This window comes from Xyrauchen texanus, chromosome 32 (genome assembly GCF_025860055.1).
Source record: "Xyrauchen texanus isolate HMW12.3.18 chromosome 32, RBS_HiC_50CHRs, whole genome shotgun sequence".
In the NCBI taxonomy this organism is placed as follows: Eukaryota; Metazoa; Chordata; class Actinopteri; order Cypriniformes; family Catostomidae; genus Xyrauchen; species Xyrauchen texanus.
The window spans coordinates 39,155,886-39,182,964 of record NC_068307.1 but is presented as its reverse complement, the minus strand read 5'-3'; the positions used below and the strand labels follow the sequence as shown (position 1 = coordinate 39,182,964).

Sequence of the window (27,079 nt, the reverse complement as noted above, 5' to 3'; positions counted from 1 at the left end):
AATCCAGGTGGCAGAGGATGAATCTCAGTTGCCTCCACATCTGAGACTTGTTGAGTGCGTTACCGCGGAGAGTATAGCACGTGTGGAGGCTTCACACTATTCTCTGCAGCATCCATGCACAACTCGCTGTAGCGAATCAGCTCTATGAAATATTAATAATCAATCATAACTAGTTATAATCGATTATGAATATTTGGATCAGTTAATCGGGTTAACTTGATGTAGCTACATTAACATTACAACCAAATACTCGGTTCATCCCGTGAACACTCAACATTGGTTATTAATTAATTAATTAATTAATTAATAGAAAGGTACATTTCCGGGGCATGGGAAATGTCTTTCTTACTAAGTATTAAGAGCAAGTAGTCAAAATCTATGATTAGTGACTTTAGATATGAGCTTGAGACACAGACAACTTTACATGTGACATGAACAAGACCTTATTAACTAGACTAAACATTTAAACTACTCTAACATACATATACATACATTCATACAGTTTACCAAGGGAAAGAGGGATGAAGCAGAATACAGGAAGGCAAGAAGTTATAGCATTGTTTGAAGTTCAGCAGATCAACAGCCTGAGCAAACCATCATATTAGTTCTGACACGCCCTTTTTAGAAAGGGGTTAAGGATACTTAATGTATCAAATAATGAGACTAAGTTTGATACTTGCATGTCCCATTTGAATTAAACTGTCCTTATGCAATTTGTTGATGGCTTGAGTTGATCTTTGATGATGTTGTCTTGATGAGAGAGAGAACCAGTGGGAGTCAGAGACAAGGCCGTAGCCTGGCGCACGCTTGGGAGTCCTTGGGGCCTCTAGTTCAGCATCATTCAGCAAGAGAGTGAGAGAGCACAAGGCTCAGAGGACCAGAAAACAGGAGAGGCAGGAAGCAAGAGCGAGAGAGCTAAGAGAGGGCTAAGAGGGCGAAGAGAAGTGGGCGCAGCAATTTTATACCCTTAGAAAACATGTCCCACCTCTCATTGGCTCGACCAATAAGAAGGGTTTGAGTTCTAGGCGGGAATTTGGTTTATTGCTCTTTGTTGTAAAATTGCCCATTGCATGTGCAAGAAAGAAAATAGGAAATATACTTGTAATACTAATATGTTGTTGTTATCGACATATCATGTACACAGTCATTTCAATCTTCAAAATACCAAGTTATAGAGACCAAATATGCCACACATATGATTTTGGTTAACCATAGTATGCAAAGTCTGAAACATTAACCCATTAGAGTTTGCAAGAAACATAGATCAAGCAACATTTAAGGGAAATTGTGAGATGGCACATTAGATACATGTCAATATTTTTATCACATGGATTATATATATATATATAGCATATATAGGATTAAAAGGTGTCATTTCTCCTTCTCAGTAAGAAAGCAGTGAGCTTCAGCAGTCTGAGCATTCCTTTGGGGGTCGTAAAGTCCCCTTTCTTTGGGCAGGAGAATGATTCCTTTGTTCCATCACGGCTCATTTGCATGTTTCTTATGACCGGGTCTGGCTTTGGTTTGAATAACTCAAAAGATGGTAATACCTAGCAGAACACCATTCTAAGGTAATCTTATATTTATATTCAACTAGGACAAGTCGTAAGGTTTAATTTGATACCAAGGAACGTGTATTTAGTACACTTAGAAAGGAATATACACTCTTCGGCTATTAAATATGAGGCCTCAGAGTTTAAAACACACAACGAAACAGTTCTAACAAGTTTGATATACCTCAGAAATACACAACATACAGGGATTACACGTATTTCATTAGCAATATGCAGTTCTGTGTTTAACTGAAAAACACACACACACACATTTTTACGTTCAAAGTTTCCCCCTTCCTGTCCACACGATAAGCACGTGGTGAGCATGCGGATGTCACATGCGGTTCTCTGTCAATAGTTCATTGTCTCTTTGTCAATACATTTATTGTGCTTTTGGAGACTAGTTGGCGCTATTTCAGTAATTAGGGGAGTTTCAACAGTAAGTTCTTGTTTGTTCGGAACCTGCCAAGTTAATGATTCCTTCATTGATTCCCCCAGTCGCTACATCGCCACATGCTCCACCGAGAGCCATGTTATGGCGACCATGAGGAGGCTAACCCATGTGACTATAACCTCCCTTGCAACCGGGTCAATTTGGTTGCTTAGGAGACCTGGCTGGAGTCACCCGCCATGCTCTGGATTTGAACACGCAACTCCAGGGGTGGTAGTCGGCATCTTTACTTGTTGAGCTACCATAAATTCATCATTAATAATCAATTTTAGAATGAGGTAGAAGACAGATTATTTGTAGAATATCCAGTGTGCAGCAGATGACAGTTTTGCAGCTCTGCAGTGACTGATCCTTCTATTGAATTGTGCTTGCAGTAAACATTTTAAAATACCAAAGACTACTTGGAAAATATAGACAAACAACATATTTTTGTAATCGTCTGTTTATTTTAACATATCTCAGTCAAAATGTTATTTGTATAGTTTATAAGGCTAATATCATGATATGGTATGGTTTGCGGAACTCTGTTATGTGGGCACTGAGGTAGGCATGTTGCAATAACGTCTACTTTAATGACCATATTTAGAATGAGATATGCAGGTAAGAACCCCTGGCTTCCTAGGTGAATGGAACACAAAAAATATGAGAGTATTATAGCTTTAGCTCTTCATATTGCATTATATACTGGAAAATGATAGATAATTATTTATGAAGCAAACATATGAGAATCAATATTTCTCTAAATGTGCAGACTTTTGGACTAAATATTCTATTGGATGTTGTTCACTAAAGCCTGCTAAAGTGTCTTTATAACAGTTGCATTTTCATAACTCTCATCTGAAGTTTTGATTTGTTAACATAAATTAAAAAAATATTCTTGCAGTAATATTATTGCAAAATATTCATATATATGCAGTACAAACAACAAAGTTGTTTTATATTGCAGGGAGACCAACTCAATTACATTATTCACGAAGGTTAAAAGGAGTGGAAAGTCACTGCTCTTTTGGCATGGTTTTCATTTCCGTGGTTACAGAGACTTCTCTGATTGATGGAACTCTCTTTTAGATTATGGGTTGTGTAGTTCTTAAATTGGAACCAAATTAATTAGTGGCTTTTACAGAGGCATATCATCACTTAACAACCTCAGAGCTCATGGTATGTCTGTTTTGAAACAGCTTAATTAATATTGTTGAAAATATTGAAATATTGAAAAAAGCAGTAGCAGGATTCAAAGAATTCAGTACATAACAGAAAATCTGTGGTTAATAACAGAAGACTAAGAACACTTAACAACAAATTAACCATTCACTCACCTCAGTTCCAGTCACTTTTCTCTTTCCTTTCACATGCAGCAGTCTTGAAATATTATTAGTGTTTGTCTCAACATGGCTCATTCCTGATGAAACACCTCCTGATTTATAACTGACGGAACATAAATACATAGAAATGCATATGTGATGTTTGTTTGCTTGAATTTTTAGTGTAAAAACGTATGTCTTTTGACAATAATATTAACAACAACAATAATACAAATAATTATAAAAAAAAGTATTAAAGTAATGAGCCTGAAAGCTTAATAAGTCTCATTTACGAAATGTATACACATATTTGTGCACAAAACCTTTTGCAATTGTCTTCTGCGTGCAGAAATCATGATTTGTCGGAGTTATTTTTTCCAACTCAACTTGAGCCAACTCAAACCACACATAGACATAAATCACAGACTCTTGTCAAATTACCTACTGTATTTTGGTTCAGAGGGTCAACAGTTGTGACACTCTGAGAAATCTAATCCGGTCTGAATTGAATTATCAAATGATAATGTATTATTATAATTTTTTCCACAATCCTTCTCATTTATTTAGAATTCTGTATCTAAAGCTACATTTCTTATTGTGCACCTTCATTATGGATTCAGAATTGTTTTGACCATAATTCATTTATTTATTTACAGTTCATCTCATAAATTTCCATACCCCTTGTAAAATGTGCAATATTTTTGTATTTATGTATTTTTTTATATAAGAGCTTAAGTTATATAAGAGCTTAAGTTGGCCCAGCAGACACTGCCACAGGTGTTGCTGATACAGTTCTGCTCAGCAATCATTGACTATCCTATCCTATCCTCAATAACTGTCTGGTTTGGATACCAATATGGACATAAGAAGACTACAAAGGGCAGTCCGGACTGCTGAGAGAATTATTGCTGTTCCCCTGCCCACACACCAAGACCTGTTCACCTCCAGATTGAGGAAACGGACAGGAACAAATCAGTGTAGACCCCACACATCCTGGCCACTGCCTCTTTTAACTGTTGCCCTCTGGCTGGCACTACAGAGCACTGAGTACCAAAATACCCAGGCACAAGAGCAGCTTTTCCCCTCAGGCCATCTACCTAATGAAACATTAAAACAAGGATTTACCATTGTGCAATATATCTTAGTCACACTTATGAAACATACCCTACCTCTTCTGTACATTACATTCCCTTAGCACATTAACGGTCGACATGGAGCAGAGTGTTCCAGAACCTCACCCGGTCCCTCAACACCAGCTCCATTACCAAGAAAGCCCAGCACTGTCTCTACTTTCTTCAAAGGCTGAAAAAAGTCCATCTCCCACCCCCCATCCTCACCACATTCTATAGAGGGACTATTGAGAGCATCCTGAGCAACAGCATCACTACCTGGTTTGGGACCTGCACCGTTTCGGACCAACGCCCTGCAGAGGATAGTGAGGACAGCTCAGAAGATCATTGGGGTCTCTCTTCCCTCCATCAAAGATATGCATACCATCCAACTTTTGCACATGTCCTGAGTTGCACTTAATTTATTGTCACTTTATACCTGGCTGCTACCTCAATAACTGCTGTCCATAGAACACTATTTCATAGTATGTTATGTTAACATTCAGCATTTTTATAGTGTCATCTTTTTGCACTACTCAGATTAGAAATGTATAATGGTCGGTTTCCTTTTTAGTAATTATTGTATTGTCCTGTACTTTTTGCACACGTTTGCACGTGCACTTTATGTAGGAATGTGTAGGTCTTATTCAGTCTGTGTAGTCTCATGTGGTTCTGTGATTGTCCTATGTTGTTTTATGTAGCACCATTGTCCTGGAGGAACGTTGTCTTGTTTCGCTGTGTACTGTACTAACTGTATATGGTTGAAAGACAATAAAAACCACTTGACTTGACAGGGGAGGCGGAGCTGGGGGCATCTAGGGCATCAGTGCCACGTCAGGATGATGTAGGGGGAAGCCTCGGAAATTCCCTCTTGGAATTTTCCTCTGGAGCAGACATGAGATGAGACTCTAAAGCACGCGTTTGACCAAGTGAAAGTTATTGATGGTCAACACCTTCAGCCACGCATTGCACTCACATGCCCATATTCCTAAATTATAAATGATCTGTTGTATCGAGTGATGCAGGGTGCTCAGACAAAAGAAGGTACAACTCAGTTGTTAGTACCAAGGAGCCTTCGGAAAATGTTGTTCCAGGCAGCTCATCATAGTCCAATGGAAGGTCACTTGGGTCAGGGGTACCCAGAAGCAATGCCTCTTCGCAACATCTCAGCATGTAGTGATGTGGAGGCACTCTTCAGAATAATCATTCGAGTAGGGATTCCAAAAAAAATCCTCACTGATCAGGGCACTAATTTAATTTCACATACAGGTGAAACTCGAAAAATTAGAATATCGTGCAAAAGTTCATTCATTTCAGTAATTCAACTTAAAAGGTGAAACTAATATATTATATAGACTCATTACAAGCAAAGTAAGATATTTTAAGCCTTTATTTGATATAATTTTGATGATTATGGCTTACAGCTTATGAAAACCCCAAATTCAGAATCTCAGAAAATTAGAATATTGTGAAAAGGTTCAGTATTGTAGGCTCAAAATGTCACACTCTAATCAGCTAAACACCTGCAAAGGGTTCCTGAGCCTTTAAATGGTCTCTCAGTCTGGTTCAGTTGAATTCACAATCATGGGGAAGACTGCTGACCTGACAGTTGTGCAGAAAACCATCATTGACACCCTCCACAAGGAGGGGAAGCCTCAAAAGGTAATTGCAAAAGAAGTTGGATGTTCTCAAAGTGCTGTATCAAAGCACATTAATAGAAAGTTAAGTGGAAGGGAAAAGTGTGGAAGAAAAAGGTGCACAAGCAGCAGGGATGACCGTAGCCTGGAGAGGATTGTCAGGAAAAGGCCATTCAAATGTGTGGTTGGAGCTTCACAAGGAGTGGACTGAGACTGGAGTTACTGCATCAAGAGCCACCACACACAGACGGATCCTGGACATGGGCTTCAAATGTCAAACGTCTTACCTGGGCTAAAGAAAAAAAGAACTGGTCTGTTGCTCAGTGGTCCAAAGTCCTCTTTTCTGATGAGAGCAAATTTTGCATCTCATTTGGAAACCAAGGTCCCAGAGTCTGGAGGAAGAATGGAGAGGCACACAATCCAAGATGCTTGAAGTCCAGTGTGAAGTTTCCACAGTCTGTGTTGGTTTGGGGAGCCATGTCATCGGCTGGTGTTGGTCCACAGAGACATGAGACCAAACAATGCAGAAGAGTTGAAGGCCGCTATTGAAGCATCTTGGTCTTCCATAACACCTCAGCAGTGCCACAGGCTGATAGCATCCATGCCACGCCGCATTGAGGCAGTAATTAATGCAAAAGGGGCCCAAACCAAGTACTGAGTACATATGCATGATTATACTTTTCAGAGGGCTGACATTTCTGTAATTATTATAATTATTTCATGTAATATTCTAATTTTCTGAGATTCTGAATTTGGGGTTTTCATAAGCTGTAAGCCATAATCATCAAAATTATATCAAATAAAGGCTTGAAATATCTTACTTTGCTTGTAATGAGTCTATATAATATATTAGTTTCACCTTTTAAGTTGAATTACTGAAATTAATGAACTTTTGCACGATATTCAAATTTTTCGAGTTTCACCTGTACACTATGTGAGCTGTATGAATTATTAGGTATTAAATCGATTTGGACAATCGTGTACCATCCACAAATGTATGGCTTAGTCAAACTATTTAATAAAACTTTAAATAATATGATTCATAAGTTTGTGCATGAAGATGCTCAGAATTGGGATAGGTGGCACAAACCCCTGTTTTTTGCAGTGCGAGAGGTCCCGCAAAGGTTTTCCCCTTTTGAATTATTATATGGGCATAAGCCCTGTGACGTGTTAGATGTCAAGAAGGAAAATTGGTAAGAGAGAACTTCACAAAGCAAAAATGAAATTCAAAACGTTCTTGACCTGAGAGCAAATCTCCACACACTGGGGCATCGATCACAGAAGAATTTGCTACAGGTGCAAGAACGTCAGTCCCGGCTGTATAACAGAGGAGCTCGGCTACAGGAGTTTGTACCAGGAGATAAAGTACTTCCATTGCTGCTCACATCAAGTTCAAAATTATACTCGAAGTGGCAAGGGCTTATTTGAGGTCACACGGCAGAGAGAGGTGGTTCCGTATCCTTGGTGATGGTAGTTCCGCAGAGGGAGGATTTTGGTCCAGAGGTGAGCCTAAAAGCCCAATCAGTTCACTCTGGTCCCGTGTGGAGACCACCTCTCGCTGTCACAACGTACGGAGGTTGCCAGATTGCAATAACGTTTTTCGGACAATAACGTGTGCTCGCATCTCCCCGTCTGCACTAAACTCATAGAACACCACATCAAGACAACCCCTGGGGTAGTGGTACGTAGCTGCCCCTACCACTTACCCGAACACAAGAAATGGGTAATATGGGGAGAATTAAAGGCCATGCTCGATATGGGAGTAATAGACTAATCCCACTGTGATTGGGCCAGCCCGGTAGTTCTGGTACCTAAGAGTGAAGGCTCTGTATGATTCTGTGTGGATTAAAAAAAAGTCAACACGGTGTTGAAATTTGATGCATATCCAATGTCTCATATTGGCAAACTGCTTGATCGGTTGGGCTTGGCTCACTTTTACTCAACACAGGACTTAACAAAGGGTTATTGGCAGATCCCCTTAATGCCGATGTCCTGTGAGAAAACGGCCTTCTTCACACGTTTGGATTACACCTATTTTTGACCCTTCCATTTCAGTTTGTTTGGGGCCCTGGTTACATTTCAGCATCTTATGGACCGAGTCCTCGTATGCCGCTGCTTATTTGGATGATATTATTATTTACAGTAATGATTGGCAGTGGCACATGCAGCACCCAGGGATGTTCTGAGGTCGCTGCAACAAGTGGGACTCAAGGCAAACCCAAAGTAATCTGGGGTTCCACTTGGGGCATGGGCAGGTGCTACCCCAAATTGATAAAACCACATTGCTTGCGACCTGTCCGAGTCCTAAGACCAATAAGGAGGTGAGACAGTTCTTGGTGCTGGCTGTCTATTATCGGCTGTCCATACGTCAGAGCCATGACAACAAGCTTTCACACAGGTAAAAGCTGCACTTTTTGTCGGGCAGCTTCTGCATTCCCTGATTTCTCTCTCCCTTTTGTTTTACAGATGGATGCATCGGACAGGGGGCTGGATGCTGTTCTGTACCAAGTGGTGAGGAGGAGTATAAACAATGTAGGGCTCACAGTTTAGGAGCAGGTTTGATTATTAGCAAAAATGTATAATTATCATAGATAGTTATCAATTATTAAAATCAATAGAACATTGATTAGAATCAGTGTTAGCTTTTTAATCCTTTAAATCAACAATCATCAAATTCAATAGAATATTAATTATTATCAAAGATAATGATTACTTATTAAAATTAATTAAACATTGATTAGACTTAAGACTAGCTTATTGATCCTTCAAATTCAACAATCATCAAAGATACATGTCAATTATCAAAATCAATAGAATACAGTATTAATTAGGATTAATGTAGAGGGGGCACCACCCTGGTATCAGGGACTAATAACCAGACAGTATAACATTCTCAATGTTAGAGTTTTCTCTTAGGAAAATTGATGTCCGTAGATCATCAAGATTAAAAGGGGAACAATGAAGGGTTGAATTCGAGCACTGGCATCCCCTGCCAGCCTTTGACAACTGCAAAACAAACCAAAACACTTCTCTTTGAAATATAACAAAGTTTATTGATGGAGTAATATCAATAAATAATTAATACAATGTGTGTGAGTGTGTGTGTGTGTGTGTGTGTGTGTGTGTGTGTGTGTGTGTGTGTGTGTGTGTGTGTGTGTGTGTGTGTGTGTGTGTGAGGAATGACGCGCACAAAATGGCGGACGTGACTCTCGTGGAGAGTACACGTGACATAAGATTTCCGGCCAGAGAGTATGGCCGCGAATGTGGGCGGAGAGAAGCCGGTTAATGGCATCTGCCCGTTTACAGTGTGTCTCCACTTGCACGATAACTTGGGGACAAAGCTGAGCTATATCACAAAGTTATCTAGTAGCCAAATGTTTGTGAGCTGTCGCGCACGCATGTGTGTTTGGTTAGTACGACAGAGAGAGAGAGAATAAAGTGGCGGTGCTGAAGCCGGTTTCGCGATTGTGGGAGAGAAGGCTATTAGTTAGTTTATCACTCAGAGATGCGGTGAATGGCTCGTAACCCGTCCCGTGGCCTTTGGTCCTTTAATGGATAAACACAGTGTGCCGGTCTCATCTGCAATGGCGTAAATACACAACAGTCCAACGTGGTTGGATTACAACACAGCAAACTCTCATTTGTGATAACAGTATGTTACATTAATACCTTGAGTATTATTAGCAACAATGAGCGGACTCGGCGGTCCGTAAAACTGTACAAACAATAAACTTGATCCACAAGAATAACACACCTAAATATCCTCTCTACCCAGACGTTAACCTCTTACTTGGATTGCGTGGGGACGCATATAGAACTCCGACTAAGTTCCTCGAGGCTCGGGTGATGACGGGAGGCCATTTCCTCCCTCTGTCGGCGGGTGGTACGGATGCTGATTCTCGGCTGGCTTGCGGAGAAATCAGCGACGTCAACTTGATTGAAGAGGGAATGGGATTCTTCTTTCTTCACTTCTGCAGGCAAACGGATGAAGATTGCTCGCCGGATTTCTCGGCGGTCTCCTTCGGATCCGTTACAGTGTTCGGTGGAACACAGAGTAATCCCAACTCGTCCAGTGAGATAGAGATTGTATGGCCGCAGTTTCAAGTTGCACATTACTTCCTTGTGCAACGAGGCAACACCTGAGAGCAGCGATGAGCTACGTCTACCTACGGCAAAGTCACTGGAAGCAATGTACAGAATGATTTTTGAGGTATTTCTACTCCTGATGACATCATAGTTGAGGTACGTTCTGTTGAGTGCCTCATCCAATAGGAGTTGAGAGTTCGATCCTTTGGAATTTCATACAGTTGTAAAGTGAGCAAGGCTTCTTGGGATTTGTAGTCGGTTTTGTACTTTGTTTTTGTGGGCCTCAGTCAGGCTTTACGACTGTGTTAGGCCTGCCTTTGTCTTGTATCTGAATACATGAGGCCCAACAACATTTTATTTTATTGAAAAACGTTGTTTGTTTTTTATAGACAGGTGTGTGCCTTTCTCCAATCAAAGTGTAGAAACATCTCAAAGAGGATCCAGAGAAATGGGATGCATTTGAGCTAAATTTCAAATGTCATAGCAAAGAGTACTTAGGTCAATGTGATATTTCATTTTTTTCTTTTTAATACATTTGTTATCATAAATCTGGTTTCTGCTTTCTCATTATTGGGTATGGAGTGTAGATTGATGTGGGGAAAAAATTACTTAAAGTATTTTTGTATAATGCTGCAACATAACAAAATGTGATAAAAATGAATACTCTCTGAATTCTACAGCCATGGCCAAATGTATTGGCAGTGACGTAAAATTTGTGTTTCGCAATGTTTTCTGCTTCAGTTGTTGTGGTGTTGATTCACATTGTTTCTAGATTACTGTGATTGGATTATAAGAGCAGACCGATTGCTATAAAATGAGGGAAGAAGTGCTTCCAATCATTGTGTTCTTGTTCGCAATGGTTACCTCTAAACAAAGATCATTGCTTTGCATCAAAATGGCCTCACATGCAAGGAAATTGCTGCAAAGAATATTGCACCTGAAAGAACCATTTTCCGGTTCATCAAGAACATCAAGGAGAGAGGTTCAACTGCAGTGAAGAAGGCTTCAGGATGTCCCAGAATGTCCAGCAAGCGCCAGGACCGTCTCCTCCTGAATTTATGTCACTGCCAATACTTTTGGCCATGGCTCTACACTCACTGAGCTCTATTAGGAACACCATACTAATACTGGGTAGGGCCTCCCTTTGCTATCAATACAGCCTCAATCCTTCGTGGCATGGGTTCCACAAGATGTTGAAAACATTCCTTTGATTCATGGCCAGAATTATTGCATCAAGCAATTTCTGTAGATTTGTCAATTGCACATTCATGCTGTGGATCTCCCATTCTACCACATCCCTAAGATGTTCTATTGGATTCATATCTGTGACTTTGGAGGCCACTGATCTCATTGTCATGTTAATTTAACCAGTTTGAGATGACTTTAGCTTTGTGATATGGTGCATTATCATGCTGGACTTTAGAAGATGGGTAAATTGTGGCCATGAATGAATGCTTATTGTCAGCAACAATACTCTAATAGGCTGTGGCATTCAAGCAATGAATGATTGGTTATTAACAGGCCCAAAGTGTGCCCAGAAAACATTCCCCTTACCATTACATCACCGCCACTAGCCTGGACTGTTGACACATGGCAGTTTGGGTTCATAGATTCTCCTGTTGTTGCCAAATTCTGACCAATCTGTGTGCCTCAGCAGAAATCAAGATTCATCATACCAGTTGAAGTTTTTCCAACCTTCAACTGTCCAGTTTTGGTGAGTCTGTGCCCACTGCAGCCTCAGCTTTCTGTTCTTGGCTGACAGAATTGGAACCCAATGTGGTCTTCTGCTGTTGTAGCCCATCTTGCCTCAAGGTTCAACGTTTTGTGCATTCTGAGATGCTTTTGTTCTCACAACAGTGGCTATCTGACTTACCTTAGCCTTTCTTTCAGCTCAAATCAGTCTGGCCATTCTCCGTTGACCTCTCTCATCAACACAGTGTTTCTGTCCACAGAACTGTCACTTACTAGATGTTTTTTTAGTTTTTGGCACCATTCCGACTAAACTCTAGAGACTGTTGTGCGTGAAAATCCCAGGAGAAAGCAGTTACAGAAATAAACCTACCAGCCCGTTGATCTGAATATTAACTGAAGCTCCTAATCCATATCTGCCTGCTTTTATGCATTGCACTACTGTCACACAACTGGCTGATTAGATAATTGCATGAATAAGTAGGTGTTCTAATAAAGTGCTTGTATAAATACAGTAGTTCATATATTTGAGCATATCTGTACATATTCAAATTCCACTAGTATTTGGGAAATATGTTGCATAAAAAAAATGAAAATATTTGTAGTATTTTGAAATATATGTTTCAAATATACATTTTTCACTTTATTTTATTTTTATAGCATAATTTTATTTGTATTATGTTATATTATCTATTTATTTTTTATAATATATGTTATTTTATTCTTTTAAAAAATTTCCTTAATTTGTACTTATAATCATTGTATGAAATATGCTGTATATTGTGTTCATGTGTGGTTTTTACATTACGTTTATGTGTAACGTGTAATTTTATATTGGTGAAAACCATACATAAACATATATTTATTTTATGTGTTTTACATATATTGCCATTTATCAGGTTTCTGTTTGGATATTTATATAGGTATAGAACAAGAACAAACAGACACTAGCAATAGAACAGTGAGATACTTTTCATAATTTTAGCTCTGTATGCGACAACAATGGATTTAAAATTAAGCAAAATGGGATTAATATTATATTAAGATTATATGCAATAATAAGACATATTTGCTTTTTCTAGCAACATGACAAGCAATTAAGATGCATTTGATGTACCGATGTGCTTTTAACAAGTAAAGACTTCATGTATAAATACTACTTTATAGTTAATCTCTAGTCCATGAAAGACAGAGTTTGGATGGCATTGATTAATTTCTAATATACTGTAGCCATATTGTGGCGTGATTAAACTTTTAATATTTAAAAATCGATAATTAGTGGTAGGCATTGTATTTATACATCTTGCTAGTTATTTTATGGTTAGCCTAATATTATATTAGGTTTTCATAGATATATTATTTTTTTACTAGCAGAAGAGAATGTTAATGAATTTAAAAAAAATAAACAAACATAGTGCTGAAAATCCATATTTAGGCTCTTAAATAAATAATTATCATGAAGAGTAAATTATTTGGATTTTCTTTCTGCAATGTGCATTTTAAGAGATACAGGGTAGTTATTGCATTAGAGATGTCACTTTGCTCACAGATAATTGTTTCAGTATCTGTTCAGTAGCGACCCATTACCCAGAATAAAACCTGCTCCAGAGCAGGTCAGCCAAATAGGGTTATTTAAAAATAGCAATGAACACTGCCTACCAACCTACCTTCATGGTACCAATAAAATTGACCTGGCTCAACTAACCTGGCTTGGTGGTACAGGCCCACAAATGGTCTGAACCCCTCAGAAAACACAACACAAATTAAGCAATGTACCACTGGTGTTTCAGGTACTTACATGATGCCCTGTTTGAAGTATCCACAGAAGAGGCTGGATTCATGGGACTGGACCTCACGGTGCTGCACAGGTGAAGAACCCAGGAATTCATCAAGCTGTATGGCATAGACAGCAGCTGCTCCCTGTTCATCCATTGTAGACATTGAACCAATCCAATAATGAATGTCATAGTATGCAGATCTGCCAGCTTTGCGTGTCTGTGGATGAAATGCATTGGAAGTAGATGAGATGAGGTGAAAGATGAAGCTGAAACTGAAATTTTGAATCAAACACTGACAATGTTTTCAGCTGGTATTAGCATCTGTTTTGGGTGATCTGTATACAGGTGTAAACGGGGTCCAAAATATTTGGGCAGAGTTATGGAGAAATTCCTAGATGAGCTCTTCTAGAGTCTGCTCGACATAACAGGCCATAAACTGGAAATCGAGCGAGCTCAAAGAGTGCCAGCTCGGAGATCCGCTGAGAGAGACAGGCCTCCGTCAATTCTGGACACATTTTTTAGATCATACGATAAAGATCCCGTGTTGTGCCAGGCGAGGAGCAAAGGAAAGCTTTCTTGCAAGAATCACAATATTTTCTTGTTCCCAGACTTTGTGAATTCGACAAGAGAGAAACACGATCGGTTCAAGGAATGTAAGAAACTCTTACACAATGGAAGTCCGCTTTTGCTCTGATGTTATTGGCCAGACTGAGAATAGACACCAAGGATGGCCGTAAAGTATTTTTGTGCCCAAAATAGGCACTGTTGTTCATAAAAACAATGGGTGAGTAACAATGTGAGTTGATTGACTCGCTGAACATATACTCAATTGTCGAAGTAAGCCAGGCACCATTTTTGTTTATTTTGTATTGGTTCCGCCTAGCGGATGAAGTTTGTTTTGTGGAATGAATGAATGATGGATGAATCTGATCATTCCTGGTGCTTATGCCTCACGTTGGCTTTTTGTGTGGAATTTTTGCAGGACATTGGAATGATTACGTCATCTGCTGCACTCATAACAGCTGGCTCACTGAACATTTGAAACACTTATATGTCTGTCTGAGGAAACTGAACGGCTTTATATCAGCTGAAATTTGTTTTGTGGGGAACACACCTTAAAGACAGTTCTGTGAATTAATCTACATGTCCTTTTTGTTTATCCTGCTTGTTGGCTAGGGTCTGTTTTACAAAGTGTTTTCTGTTATAAAATTTTGCCTCACAAAATTTTTACAAAAACACCAGACTTGAGCAATCCGATGGCAAAGTTGTCGGGGCGGGGGTTCTCGTAGGTGTATGTGGACTCTTTGAGTTGGCGCCAGTTGGGACTGTCTTGCACAGGTTTAATGTACACATTTTACTTTTTTCTCTTTGTTTTGTTCTGTTTGTTTTGTTCGGGGTTTGACTGTTGCATTGATGTTTAAATGTGGTCTTTGTTTTTAACCCCAAATAATTGTTTTTCTATTATATCAAATGTTAAATGTTAATATGAGTTGATTGTCTCTCACCATGTGGAATGTGAATGGTTGGGGCACCCCATAAAAAGAAGAAAGGTTATTTGTTTTCTTAAGCGTAAGAAATGTGATATAGTGTTTCTTCAAGAAACGCATCTTTCCTTACTGGAAGCTGAAAAATTGGGGAAGATATGGGGTGGACATGCTTTATTTAGTGCTGGCTCAAGTAAGAGCACTAGAAGAGAGGAAGTACTGAAGGGATGTTGCAAGCTGCTGGCACCCCTCATGATATAATATTGGGAGGAGACTTTAATCTTTTGATGGACTCAGTCCTTGATCATAGTGAAGCAAAAGTGTGCAAGCCCCCTAGACAAACACTGACGCTTCACAGGATGTGTAAATATCTTGGTCTTGCAGCTATTTGGTGACTTTTTATCCCATCTGGTAGAGACTATACATTCTTTTCATCAGTCCATAAGATTTCTAGAATATTTTTTTTTATATATCTAAGTCCCTCAATTCATCTGTTGCTGATTCCTCAATTGGAAACATTTTGGTCTCAGATCACGTCCTGGTGAGCTTGGGGTAGTTACCACATATGGAAAAAACAGAAATCATACAGTTGGCGCTTTAATGTGTCCCTTTTGCAAAATCCTAATTTCAACAAATGCTAAAGACTGAAATTAACGTCTATATGGAGACCAACTGGTCCTCAGTATCCTCTGTGGGCGTGGCTTGGGAGGGACTTAAGGCAGTTATTAGGGGCAGGATCATACAGTATAAATAAAAATTCACCAAAAATTCCAAAGCACAAGAACTCGTGGAGTTTGAAGGGAATATTAAAAGTGCAGATGTAAAGCTGAAGCGTTGAATGTCATCTAATGGCCTCAGATAATTGACCCATTTGAAATACAGATATAATACTATTTTGTCACAGAAGTTGGAGTTTTGGTTATTCAGGGCAAGACATACTTTGAGTCAGGGGATAAAGCAGGGAAGCTTTTGGCTAGATATAAAGCAGAGAGAGTCTTTTTCTACCATTCCTTCAGTGAAATCTGCTGAAGGTGAAATTTTTACCTAGGCCATTGATATTAATAATGGTAGAATAATAAAGTAATTCTATCTTGATCTTTATAGTTCCATGTCTTCGTCTACTGATGAAGATATTAGAAATTTTGTGGAACCGTTAGTACTACCTAAATTGACGACTGAGCAAAAAAACGTCACAGTTACTGTTATAACCTCGAGATGTTCGAATGAAGTGCACAAGGGGTCTTCCTTGGGAGCCTTGCATACCTCTGAACTTGAGAAAAGGCCAATGAGAAATTGGCAGACAGAATTTGCATGTTCCGGGTATAAAGGGAAGCGGGCGTGCATCTGTCTGTTTGCACAGAGGAGCCGAGAAAAAGGTACAGCCATTTACAGTGGTAGGTCTAATGTCGTGGCAGAAGGGACAAAATGTCTCATTCCCTCCCTCAGGGAACGGACGTTACAACAGTAACCGTGACATTCCCCTTCTGTCACTCACTCGACATTGTGTCGAATGAAGTGACACAAGGGGTCCCGTTCAAAAGCGCCATGCACTAGACCGTGTTACGTGAACTGCTGACACAGGTGCAAGCAGGCTGCTGTGTGCTAGAAGCAACTGTATCGGCTACACGTAACCATCCCAAATTCGCCAGTAAAGGTGTCATATACAGACCTTAGGTTCCCAGCATCCCTGAGGGGGGAACAGGTGCTACATGACTAGAATGGGAGCAAGCCTGGCAGCTGCAGCCTTTTCTCTCTTTATGTCTTTCGCATAAAGTGTAACACTACGAAATGCATTGGGAAGGTGGTCTTTCCTGATCCTTTTCTTTCAGGGTGAAAAGACCCTGTGGAGTCCACATCCTGCCCAGACTAGGGGGAGGTGACATTTGGCTAATACACCACATGTGTTGTGAAGCCACACGTGGGAGCGGTGTGGTAGTAAGTCCTGCCTGATGAGGGAGGAGCTCTACAAACACTGCGACCGGGGGCAGTGGGTCTGCCCAAGGGAGACATGGGTCTGCCGATAGGGAGACCTTACTACAGAAAATACATAACAGGGAGTTGCCTGAAGAGGGAATTAAGCCAGTGGAGCCCTACCCCAGTACAAAACACTTGTGGCTCGTAGTGGGTCTGCTCACAAATTGCTCCGCTGAATTCGCAGGCCAGAAGGCTATGAAGGAAGAACATCCAGGAAGCGACAATTAGTGGCTAACCTCAGAGAAAAAGCACACTGGATCAACTGGGTGAAGGGTGCTGGATGCAAGCGGAACACCCAGTCGGGTGCATTACCAAGTTCTACCAGATCAGACCTGACAAAAAAACGGTACAAGACCAACTCAACCCTGAGATTGTAAAATCTCGAAAAGGTATTAGGTGTTGCCCAGCCCGCTGCTCTACAGATGCTGTACAGATGAGGTGCCGTTGGCCAGTGCCCACAAGGATGCCACACTTCTCATCGAGTGTGCTCAAACCTCCAAGGGGGCAGGCACGGCCTGGGTCTGGTAAGTCAGATAGATGGCATCAATGACCCAGTAAGCTAACCTCTGTTTGGTGTCCACCAAAGAAGACAAAGAGCTGCTCAGAACATCTAAATCTCTGCATGCGTTCCAAATAGATACGCAAAGTACGTAACGGAAACAGCAACGAAAGGGCTGGGTCTGCCTTCTCCTGGGGCAGCGCTTGCAGGTTCACGACCTGATCCCTGAAGGGGTTTGTAGGAATCTTGGGCACGTAGTCCGGTCGCGGCTTCAGGATAACATGGGTATTTGCCAGACTGAAATCCAGGCAGGTGTCGCTGACAGAGAACGCTTGCAGGTCCCCAATCCTCTTGATGGAAGCTAGCGCTATCAGGATGGCCATCTTCAGGGAGAGGGCCTTGAGTGTCAACCGGCTCGAAGGGGGTCTCAGAAGGCCCGAGAGGAGGGGAGGGGAACAGGCTTGGCTGGGGAGGGTTCAGTCTCCGGGCGCCTCTATGTAACCTGATAATCAAATCATGCTTACCCAAGTACTTGCCGTCCACTGCGTCGTGGTGGGCCGCGATTACAGCTACATACACCTTCATGGTTGAAGGGGACAGCTACCTGTGAGGACTACCTGTGCTGTACCGAATCGCATCCAAATCAGCTTGACCACCTGGGGGTGGAGCCTCCCCTCTCCGCTGGGCAAGACCTGTTGTGACAGTGTGTCCACCATCATGTTATGGTTGCCAGGGATATGAGTGGCATGAGGCGACAATAGTCCAAAGGAGATATGGCGGACGAGTTGTGACATAATCGCCTTGGGGATTTATGTACGCTACCGTCGAGGTGCTGTCTGAACGGATCAAGACATGCTTGCCACGAATCAGCGGAAGAAACCTCTGCAGGGCAAGGAATACAGCCAGCAACTCTAGGCAGGGCCTCGAGGGCCTCGAGTAGCAGGTGGGTGACGTGTTGCGCTGGTTTGGCGATGCCGCGGCATGATGTGAGAGATTGCCTCTGTCTGCCTTTCACCGCCGGGAACTGCTGGGCGAAGTCATCGACGGTGTCGCTGAAGAAGCCAAGCTGTGAGACGGGGGCGTTGAGAAAACATGCTTTGTTTACTGCCAGAATGAGTGGGGGGGCAGTACCGGGCAGTAAAATGTGCCCTCCACGACCGCTTCAGCTCGTCATGCACTTCCGGGAAGAACGGTACCAGGGGATCGTCTTTGCTGGGAGCGTCGCCCTGAGTTGAGGTACCAGTCATCGAGCCGTGACGGCTGTGGGGAGGACGGAGGGTTCCAGTCCAAGCCCATGCTCAAGGCAACCTGGGCAAGCATGACGGCCATCTGCGCGTCGGCCTCAGACTGGGTGGGCTGGCCTGAAGGTGGCAGCCCAGTCAAGTCCTCTGCATCGGACACTTGGACGCTCTCCGATACAATGGCGATGTCGTCATCCAATTCCGGGGACTCAAGGGAGAATGCCGGCTGGCCACGAGGCGAGCCGCACTCATCCCAAGCTCGGACGGAAGCAAGTGAGCGTGCTGGGGGGTGGGAGGTTTATGGGGATTTACCCAGCAAAACCGAGCTTATCATCCCCAAAACACCTTCATCGCCAGCTGGGTTGTCCTCAATCCCATGGGAAGAAGGAGCGACACGGGGGCAGCTGAAGTGCCGTTAACCTTAAGGAAGGAGAGCCGTGACCACAATGCTGCCATGGTCATGTTCTCGCAGTGAGTACATGAACCATCCACAAACACCGCCTCAGTGTGATTGCTGCCCAGGCACAAGTGGCATTGTCTGTGGCCATCGGTCTTGGAGAGATATCAACCGCATCCAGGAACTACACAGAGGCTGAAAGACATCTTTAAAAAGATGCATCCTGAAAAGGACGTTCAACGCCTGCTTGTGTATTTTCCAGGGATGGTGGCGGAAGGCGTGGCACATAAGCTTCTGCTTTATGCAGATTATATTTTATTATTCATCTCTAACCCTACTAAATCTATGCCTTGCCTCCACAGAATTATTCATGCCTTTTCCAAATGAGAGTGGTGTGATGAGATCCTTTCAAAATTTTGTTCAGTATTTTAGGATCCCCAGATCTCAGTTTATTTTAGGTATCTTCAGCTACGCCACTTGCTCTGTACTATTTTTGGGAATAGCATACACCCCCTTAATACAGCAAATACTCTAGGAGAGGTGATTTCTGCTTTTGGAAAAGGCCATGAGGCATCAGTTTATTACAGAGTCGACCTTATAAACACTGAATCTAGAGATGCAAGGGTGTCCATCCCATCCATCCATCCATCTTCAACCGCTTATCCGAAGTCGGGTCGCGGGGGCAGCTGCTCCAGCAGGGGGCCCCAAACTTCCCTATCCCGAGCCACATTAACCAGCTCTGACTGGGCGACCCCGAGGCGTTCCCGGGCCAGTGTGGAGATGTAATCTCTCCACCTAGTCCTGGGTCTTCCCCGAGGCCTCCTCCCAGCTGGACGTGCCTGAAACACCTCCCTAGGGAGGCGGCCAGGGGGCATCCTTACCAGATGCCCAAACCACCTCAACTGACTCCTTTCAACACAAAGGAGCAGCGGCTCTACTCCGAGCTCCTCACGGATGACTGAGCTCCTCACCCTATCTCTAAGGGAGAAGCCCGCCACCCTTCTGAGGAAGCCCATTTCGGCCGCTTGTACTCGCTGACCTAGTTCTTTCGGTCATGACCCAACCTTCATGACCATAGGTGAGGGTAGGAACGAAAATTGACCGGTAGATCGAGAGCTTTGCCTTTCGGCTCAGCTCTCTTTTCGTGACAACGGTGCGATAGAGCGAGTGCAATACCGCCCCTGCTGCCCCGATTCTCCGGCCAACCTCCCGCTCCATTGTCCCCTCACTCGTGAACAAGACCCCGAGGTACTTGAACTCCTTCACTTGGGGCAAAACCTCATTCCCTACCTGGAGTACGCACTCCATCGGTTTCCTGCTGAGAACCATGGCCTCAGATTTAGAGGTAAGGGTGTGCCTTATACAATTCAAGATTTTATATCGGTTTTATTGGACCCCCTCTAAATTGTATAGGTTTGGTTTGAAAGACACACCCACTTGCTGGCGATGCCAATCAGAGGATGGAGATATAACCCATGTCTTTTGGGGATTTGTTGAGATACAACAGTTTTGTTTAAAGGTATAGAGTCTGGTTTGTGCTGTGTTAGGCATTCGGGTATCATTTTGCCCCAGACTCTGTATCTTGGGTGATGGGGCGGTCACTGACATTGCAAATATGGGGATGGAAGTTTCAGGAGTGGTGCTTGGATATGGGAAGAGTGGCGGCCTTTGAGGAAGTAGTATTCAGAGTAATGGTGAGAATAAAGTGTTTGTGGAGAAATGGGGCAGGTATTTGACATTTGTAGATGTGTGATTATTATTGATGTGTTTATTTATCTATTTATTAGGTTTTTTTTCATGTGTGTGTCTATGTCTTTTGGGAGCACTGTTATGTTTTTGGGGTTAGGGTGGGTTGGGAGGTTAACAGTTGTGGTTATGTTTGATTCTTTGTAAAAATGTTTTGTATTATGAGGTTCATATATGTGAATCTCTAAAAATGGTTATATATAATTATATTATATATTATGTGTTAAAAGGCAATAACAGAATAATCTGCCTATTTCAATGCTCTACCTTGTGTGATATGTGCAAATTAAAATAAAATGACTTAAGACTAAAGAAAAAGAGACGAGCCCTAACTTCCAGTTTCGATAGGAAAAACATCAACACAAAGCAGAAAACTGCACTCATCAAGTCATTTTATGGGGTCTTTAATAGAAAATAATCATCCAATAGAAACATTTGGAAAAGACAAACACATTCATTCACTCACAAGACTTCACAGAACTTCTTCAGTTTGCCTCATATCAACATGAACCGACAAATTATATGAAGAATACACATCTGACGTAAAGTTAATTTGGGAGCTTTTGCTCGAGATGTCATGATTACAGTGAGATTCAAATTTTAAACTACATTTGAAGCAATAGTGTGCTGACTTTGCATTTTTACTTTGTGGTTTATTGATAATATTCCACAAAGTACAAATGCAAAGACAGCCCACTATTGCAGTAACACATTGACATAGTGAGTGATGTATGCAGTCATGAAATCGTCCTGGTTACTTCCGTAACCTCTGTTCCCTGGTGGAGGGAACGAGACATTGTGTCGATGTATTTATGACATTAGTAGTCACTCTTGGGAGACTGAAAACCTCTGATTTTTGCATCTCTGATCAGTCAACGGAGGTTTATGGAAGTAACCAGGACATTCCCTGTCTGTCACTCAGTCGACGTTGTGTCGATGTAGTGACGTTAGGGGTCCTCTACAAAAATGGCACAACTAGCTGAACTGTGTTACGTGGATCGGCAGTGCGAAACGGGCAGACTACTGTGTGTCGTGTAGCCAGTGGACCAGGCCAGCACGTAACCACCCCTGATGCTAGTATGAGTGTCAAACAGCCCTTTGGGGACAAGTCGACTGCCCAAAGGATAGGGACAGGCTAGCCCAGCCATGCCTCTTCCCTCTTTTTTCTTTTCTCCCTAGAAAAATAGAGAAATCGTAAACCGACTGGGACACCAGTGTCTAGATGGGGGGGGTCAAGTATATAATGTGGAGAAGTCCCACGGTAGGTCCTGCCCGATGGGGGAGGAGACTCTAAGAACATGGTGACTGGGGCAGAGGGCCTTCTGTCCAAGGAAGACGCAGTTTACCAAAAGGGAAATTATTTAGTGGAAGATATACGTCACATTGGGTTACCAATAGGGCTACCAAATGCGGAGCACCTACCACAGTACAGGGCTTAGTTAGCATGTGTATTGATCAGGCAGCAAGTTTCTCCGCAAACTCGACTGCCACAGGGCTAGTAGGAAGTCATCCAGGGAACACATCTTGTGAACACTACTGGGAGTCAACAGCGCAAATTTTCAGCTCAGTGGAGGTGAAAGGCGCTATGCGCAAGCAATACACCCGGCCAACTGTCTCGGTGTATCAACAGCCCTCTGCTCTGCAAATGTCTGCTAGAGAGGCACCACTGTTCAGGGCCCAGGAGGCTGCCACACTCCTGGTAGAACGGGCTTGTAGCCCTGCAGGGGGCAGCACGTGCTGAGCGTGGTATGCCATAGTTATGGCATAAAAGATCCAGTGGGCGATCCTCTGCTTGGAGATAGCATTTCCTTTCCGCTGTCCACCAAAGCAGACAAAGAGCTGCTCAGAGACCCTATTTGCGATCCAAATAGATGTGTAAAGCGCTCACCATGCACAGCAATGCCAAGGCTGGGTCTGCCTCCTCCTGGAGCAGCGCTTGCAGGTTCACCACCTGATCCCTGAATGGGGTTGTGGGAACCTTGGGCACATAGCCCGGTCGGGGTCTCAGGTTCACATGAGAGTAGCCTGGACCAAAATCCAGGCACGTTTTGCTGACAGAGAATGCTTGCAGGCCCCTACCCTCTTGATGGAGGTGAGCACCGTCAGGAGGAAAGTCTTCAGGGAAAGTGCCTTAAACAACCTCCTGGCACCTCTCAGGAAACTGCTTATCAGGTTGTGCTTTGCTAAGGACTTACTGTCCACTGTGTCATGGTGTGCAGCTATAGTGGCTTCATACAGCTTCAAGGTGGAGGGGGACAGCTGTCCCTCCAAATTCTCCAGCAGAAAGGAAAGCACCAAGCCTACTGCGCATCTCTGGGGGTCTTTGCGCTGGGAAGAACACCACTTAGCGAACAGATCCACGTCCTGTCCAGGGGCCAGACATGGAGGTTTCAGAGGTCTGGTCGTGGATGTCAGATGGTGCCCTGTCCCTGAGAAAGAAGGTCCTTTCTCAGGAGACTTTGCCAGGGAGGGGCTGACGTGAGGAGCGTGAGGTCCAAGAACCAAGTCTGGGTGGGCCAGTAGGGTGCTAATAGGATGACCTGCTCCTCATCCTCCCTGACCTTGCACAGGGTCTGTGCAAGCAGGCTCACTGGGGGAAATGCATACTTGCGTAGTCCATGTGGCCAGCTGTGTGCTAGCGCATCTATACCGAGGGGCGCCTCGATCAGGGCGTACCAGAACGGGCAGTAGGAGGATTCTGGGTAAGCGAACAGGTCCACCTGTGCCTGTCTGTATTGACTCCAGATCAGCTGTGATGTTTATGTTGCCTGGTATGTGAGTGGCTCGCAGCGACTTGAGGTGCTGTTGACTCCAGAGGAGGAGACGGCGGGCGAGTTGTGACATGCAAGGGGAGCGTAAACCACCTTGGCGGTTGATATATATGCTACCGTTGCCATGTTGTCTGATTGATCCAGCACATGCTTGACCTGGATCAATGGCCAGAACCTCCGCAGGGCGGGCAGTATTGCCTTGAACTCGAGGCAATTGATGTGCCAATGTAGCCGTGGGCCTATCCAGGAGCCAGTGGCTCCGTGCCTGTTGCATACAGCTCCCCAGCCCATCTTGGAGACCTGTTCTAGGGGAACACCTAGAACAGGTGAAAAGGCGGCGACAGATCGACATGATGGCCAAGCGATGTGTCCCATGGCGCCATACCCCTCTCGGGACTCGAGTCCGGAGCCAGTGCTGAAGCGGTCTCATATGCATCAACCCGCGTGGTGTGGGCACCGCTAAATTGTTTCAGTGGAACCGCTATCTTCTTTTTGCATGCCTTCAAACAGGTCAGCACCGACTGTGCGTGCTCGTTCGTGAGTCCAACTCCAGACTGTGAAAAGAGATGCTCTGAACCGGGAGGAGCTTCCTCTTTTTCCAGTTGACCCGAAGCCTGAGTTGGCTGAGGTGTGAGAGCACCAGGTCCCTGTGCGCACACAACGTGTCTCGAGAGTGAGCTATGATTAACCAGTCATTGAGGTAGTTGAGAATGCAAATACCCACTTACCGACCCTCGAATGCAAACCGCAGGAAGGGTCTGTGTCGAGGTAGAATCGAGACATGGAAGTACGTGTCAGGTCTACCAGCACGAACCAATCTTGAGGCCGGATGCTCGCTAGAATTTGCCTTTGTGTCAGCATTTTGAACGGGAGACTGTGTAAAGCCCGGTTCAGTACTCGCAGGTCCAATATTGGCCTCAACCCACCACCTTTTTTCGGTACAATGAAATTCGGGCTGTAGAACCTGTTCATGTCGTCTGGAGGGACAGGCTCTATCGCACGCTTGTGCAGAAGGGTAATGATTTCCACGCGCAAGGTGGTGGCATTCTCGAACTTCACAAAGGTGAAGTGGATGCCACTGAACCTGGGCAGGTCCCTGGCGAACTGAATCGCGTAGCCGAATCGCACGGTCCGGGTCAGCCATCTTTATGGGTTGGAGATCGCAAGCCACATGTCCAAGCTCCAGGCGAGGGGGACCAAGGTGACAATCTCGTCGGACATACTGGTGGGTGGGGCCTCGCGGCGGAACAGGGCCCGAGAGGCCACATTGACAGGGCTTGAGCTCTCCCCCAACCAACTGTTTTTCCCAAATAGGTTTTTACGCACATGTTTGGTGGCCGCGGTGCCCGCCCACACCCTCAAAATGCCATATTGGGGGTTTGCTAAGTATTAAAGCCTATACAACAATATACTGTTGCACAGGGGCCTGCATTTGAGCCTGTCTCATTGATTCCTATGACAGGCAGAGAGATCTGTTGAAAATAATTTAATTTTTGTTTTTTTGCATCCTAGACCTTAGTCCTCTTAGTACCCCTTAGCCCCCAGGTCTTAGCACCAAACTATACCGCTGTATAATTGCATTGGTTCAATGGGCAAGTGGGATTTCTTGTAAAAAGAGGTCAAAAGGTCACAGGACCTCAAAATTTGCGATTCTGGAGCCCCAGGGGCCCCCAAATCAGTGCCTAAAGTTTGGAAGCTCTAGACATTTTCTGAATGCACTCTTTCAGCTCTAGAGCTTAAATTAACACCCAAATGACTTTGCACATGCAATAGGCTCTTTCTGGCTTTGAGAGCAAGAGGCCTGTGATGTTGATTCTCGCATTAAAGCAAAAAGAAAAATTCAATCTAGAGACTTGAGCTTTTAATATGACACACTAGGGGCCCCGGACTACCAGCACGTGAATTTTGGGGCCTAGAGGAGCTTTCTAGAAAAAGTCCATCTGCAATTTATTTCATTGATTTTCTACAACGGGTCGATGGACGGGGCTCCGAAAGGTCCAAACGACTCAAAAAAGACATATGACCGTCGTCAGGGTGTCCTTAGACAGCGTGGAGATTTTCATTACCTTCTGACCTTTTTTTCCATTAATTTGGCTCATTAAATGACGTTGTCCACGAAACTGTTGTGAAAAATGCATTGGTTCAAAGGGCAAGTGGGACGTCTGACTAACCGGGGTCAAAAGGTCGCAGGCTCTTGAAACTCCAGAAACTCGTGCAAAAGTGCCCACCGAACCAGGAACCAAAATTTGGGGTCTCTAGAACCTTCCTGAGCATATATTCAGACCCTAAACCTAGTTTTCTGTAATTATTCATGAGGCTCTGTCAAGCTATCAGTGCAAGAGGCCTTTGTGAGAGAATTTTGCACAAACTCCCCCAAAAAAATTCTAGAGCCTCGTACTCTCAGTATGTCTTTCCAGTGACGTCAGCCTACCGCCATGTGAAATTTGGGGGCTGTGGGAGCTTTCTAGAAAAAGGCCACGTGCAATTTGTTTAATTCATTGTCTGCAACGGGTTGGTGGACGGTGCTCCGAACGACTCGAAATTGACATATGTGTATCGTCAGAGTGCCCTTGAGCATGGAGAGTTTTGTGACCTTTTGACCTTTTTTCCATTCATTTGGCCCATTTAGGGACAGTGTCCATGAAAACATTGTGAAAAATGCATTGATTCAAAGGGATAGTGGGACGTCTGGAAAAGAGGTGTCAAAAGGTCACAGGCTCTTGAAACTCCCGGTCCGTGAGCGTCTGGCCCCCACGAATCAGGAACCAAAGTTTGGGGTCTCTAGAACCTTCCTGAGCATATATTGTGAGAGAATCTTGCACGAACTCCAAAAAAAAAAGTTTCCTTTTTTCTAGAGCTTCGTGCTCTCGGGATGTGTTTCGAGGGGCATCAGGCTACCACCGTGTGAAATTTGGGGGCTGTGGGAGCTTTCTAGAAAAAGACCACATGCAGTTTGTTTCATTCATTTTCTACAACGGGTTGGCAGACGGGGCTCGAAAGGTCCGAACGACTCGAAATAGACATATGTGTATCGTCGGGGTGTCCTTAGACAGCGTGCAACGTTTCGAGTCCCAACTACGTCGTTAAGTGCTTAATTGGCTGACTTTTGCACGAAAAGTCATTTTTCTGGAATATTTTTCTTGATTTTTTTAAAGTACTTCCCATGCACCGAGGAACACAGCCTATTGATAGGTCATTTCTGAGGGCCCTACGATGAAGCGTTCAAAGCCCCCAGGTCGTAGCACTAAATTTAACCCTGTACACGAAACCACTGGGAATAACATTGCTCAATGGGCAAGTGGGACGTCTAGAAAAGGGGGGTTCCCAAGGTTGCAGGACCTTGAAATTTCAGATATTCGATCG

The 27,079-nt window shown here is 43.5% G+C and overlaps 1 protein-coding gene across 2 annotated transcripts in view; it reads right to left on the bottom strand.

Moving 5' to 3' along the window:
• avil (advillin) overlaps positions 1-27,079 on the bottom strand; it is a 348,730-nt gene that overhangs the window by 208,914 nt on the left and 112,737 nt on the right. For both annotated transcript variants that reach the window (XM_052102059.1, XM_052102060.1), the window contains exons 4-5: positions 13,625-13,821; positions 3,321-3,429 (exon numbers count right to left, since the gene is read on the bottom strand). In XM_052102059.1, coding sequence (XP_051958019.1) covers positions 3,321-3,429; positions 13,625-13,821 — 306 coding nt within the window. The remainder of the gene's footprint in view (positions 1-3,320; positions 3,430-13,624; positions 13,822-27,079) is intronic.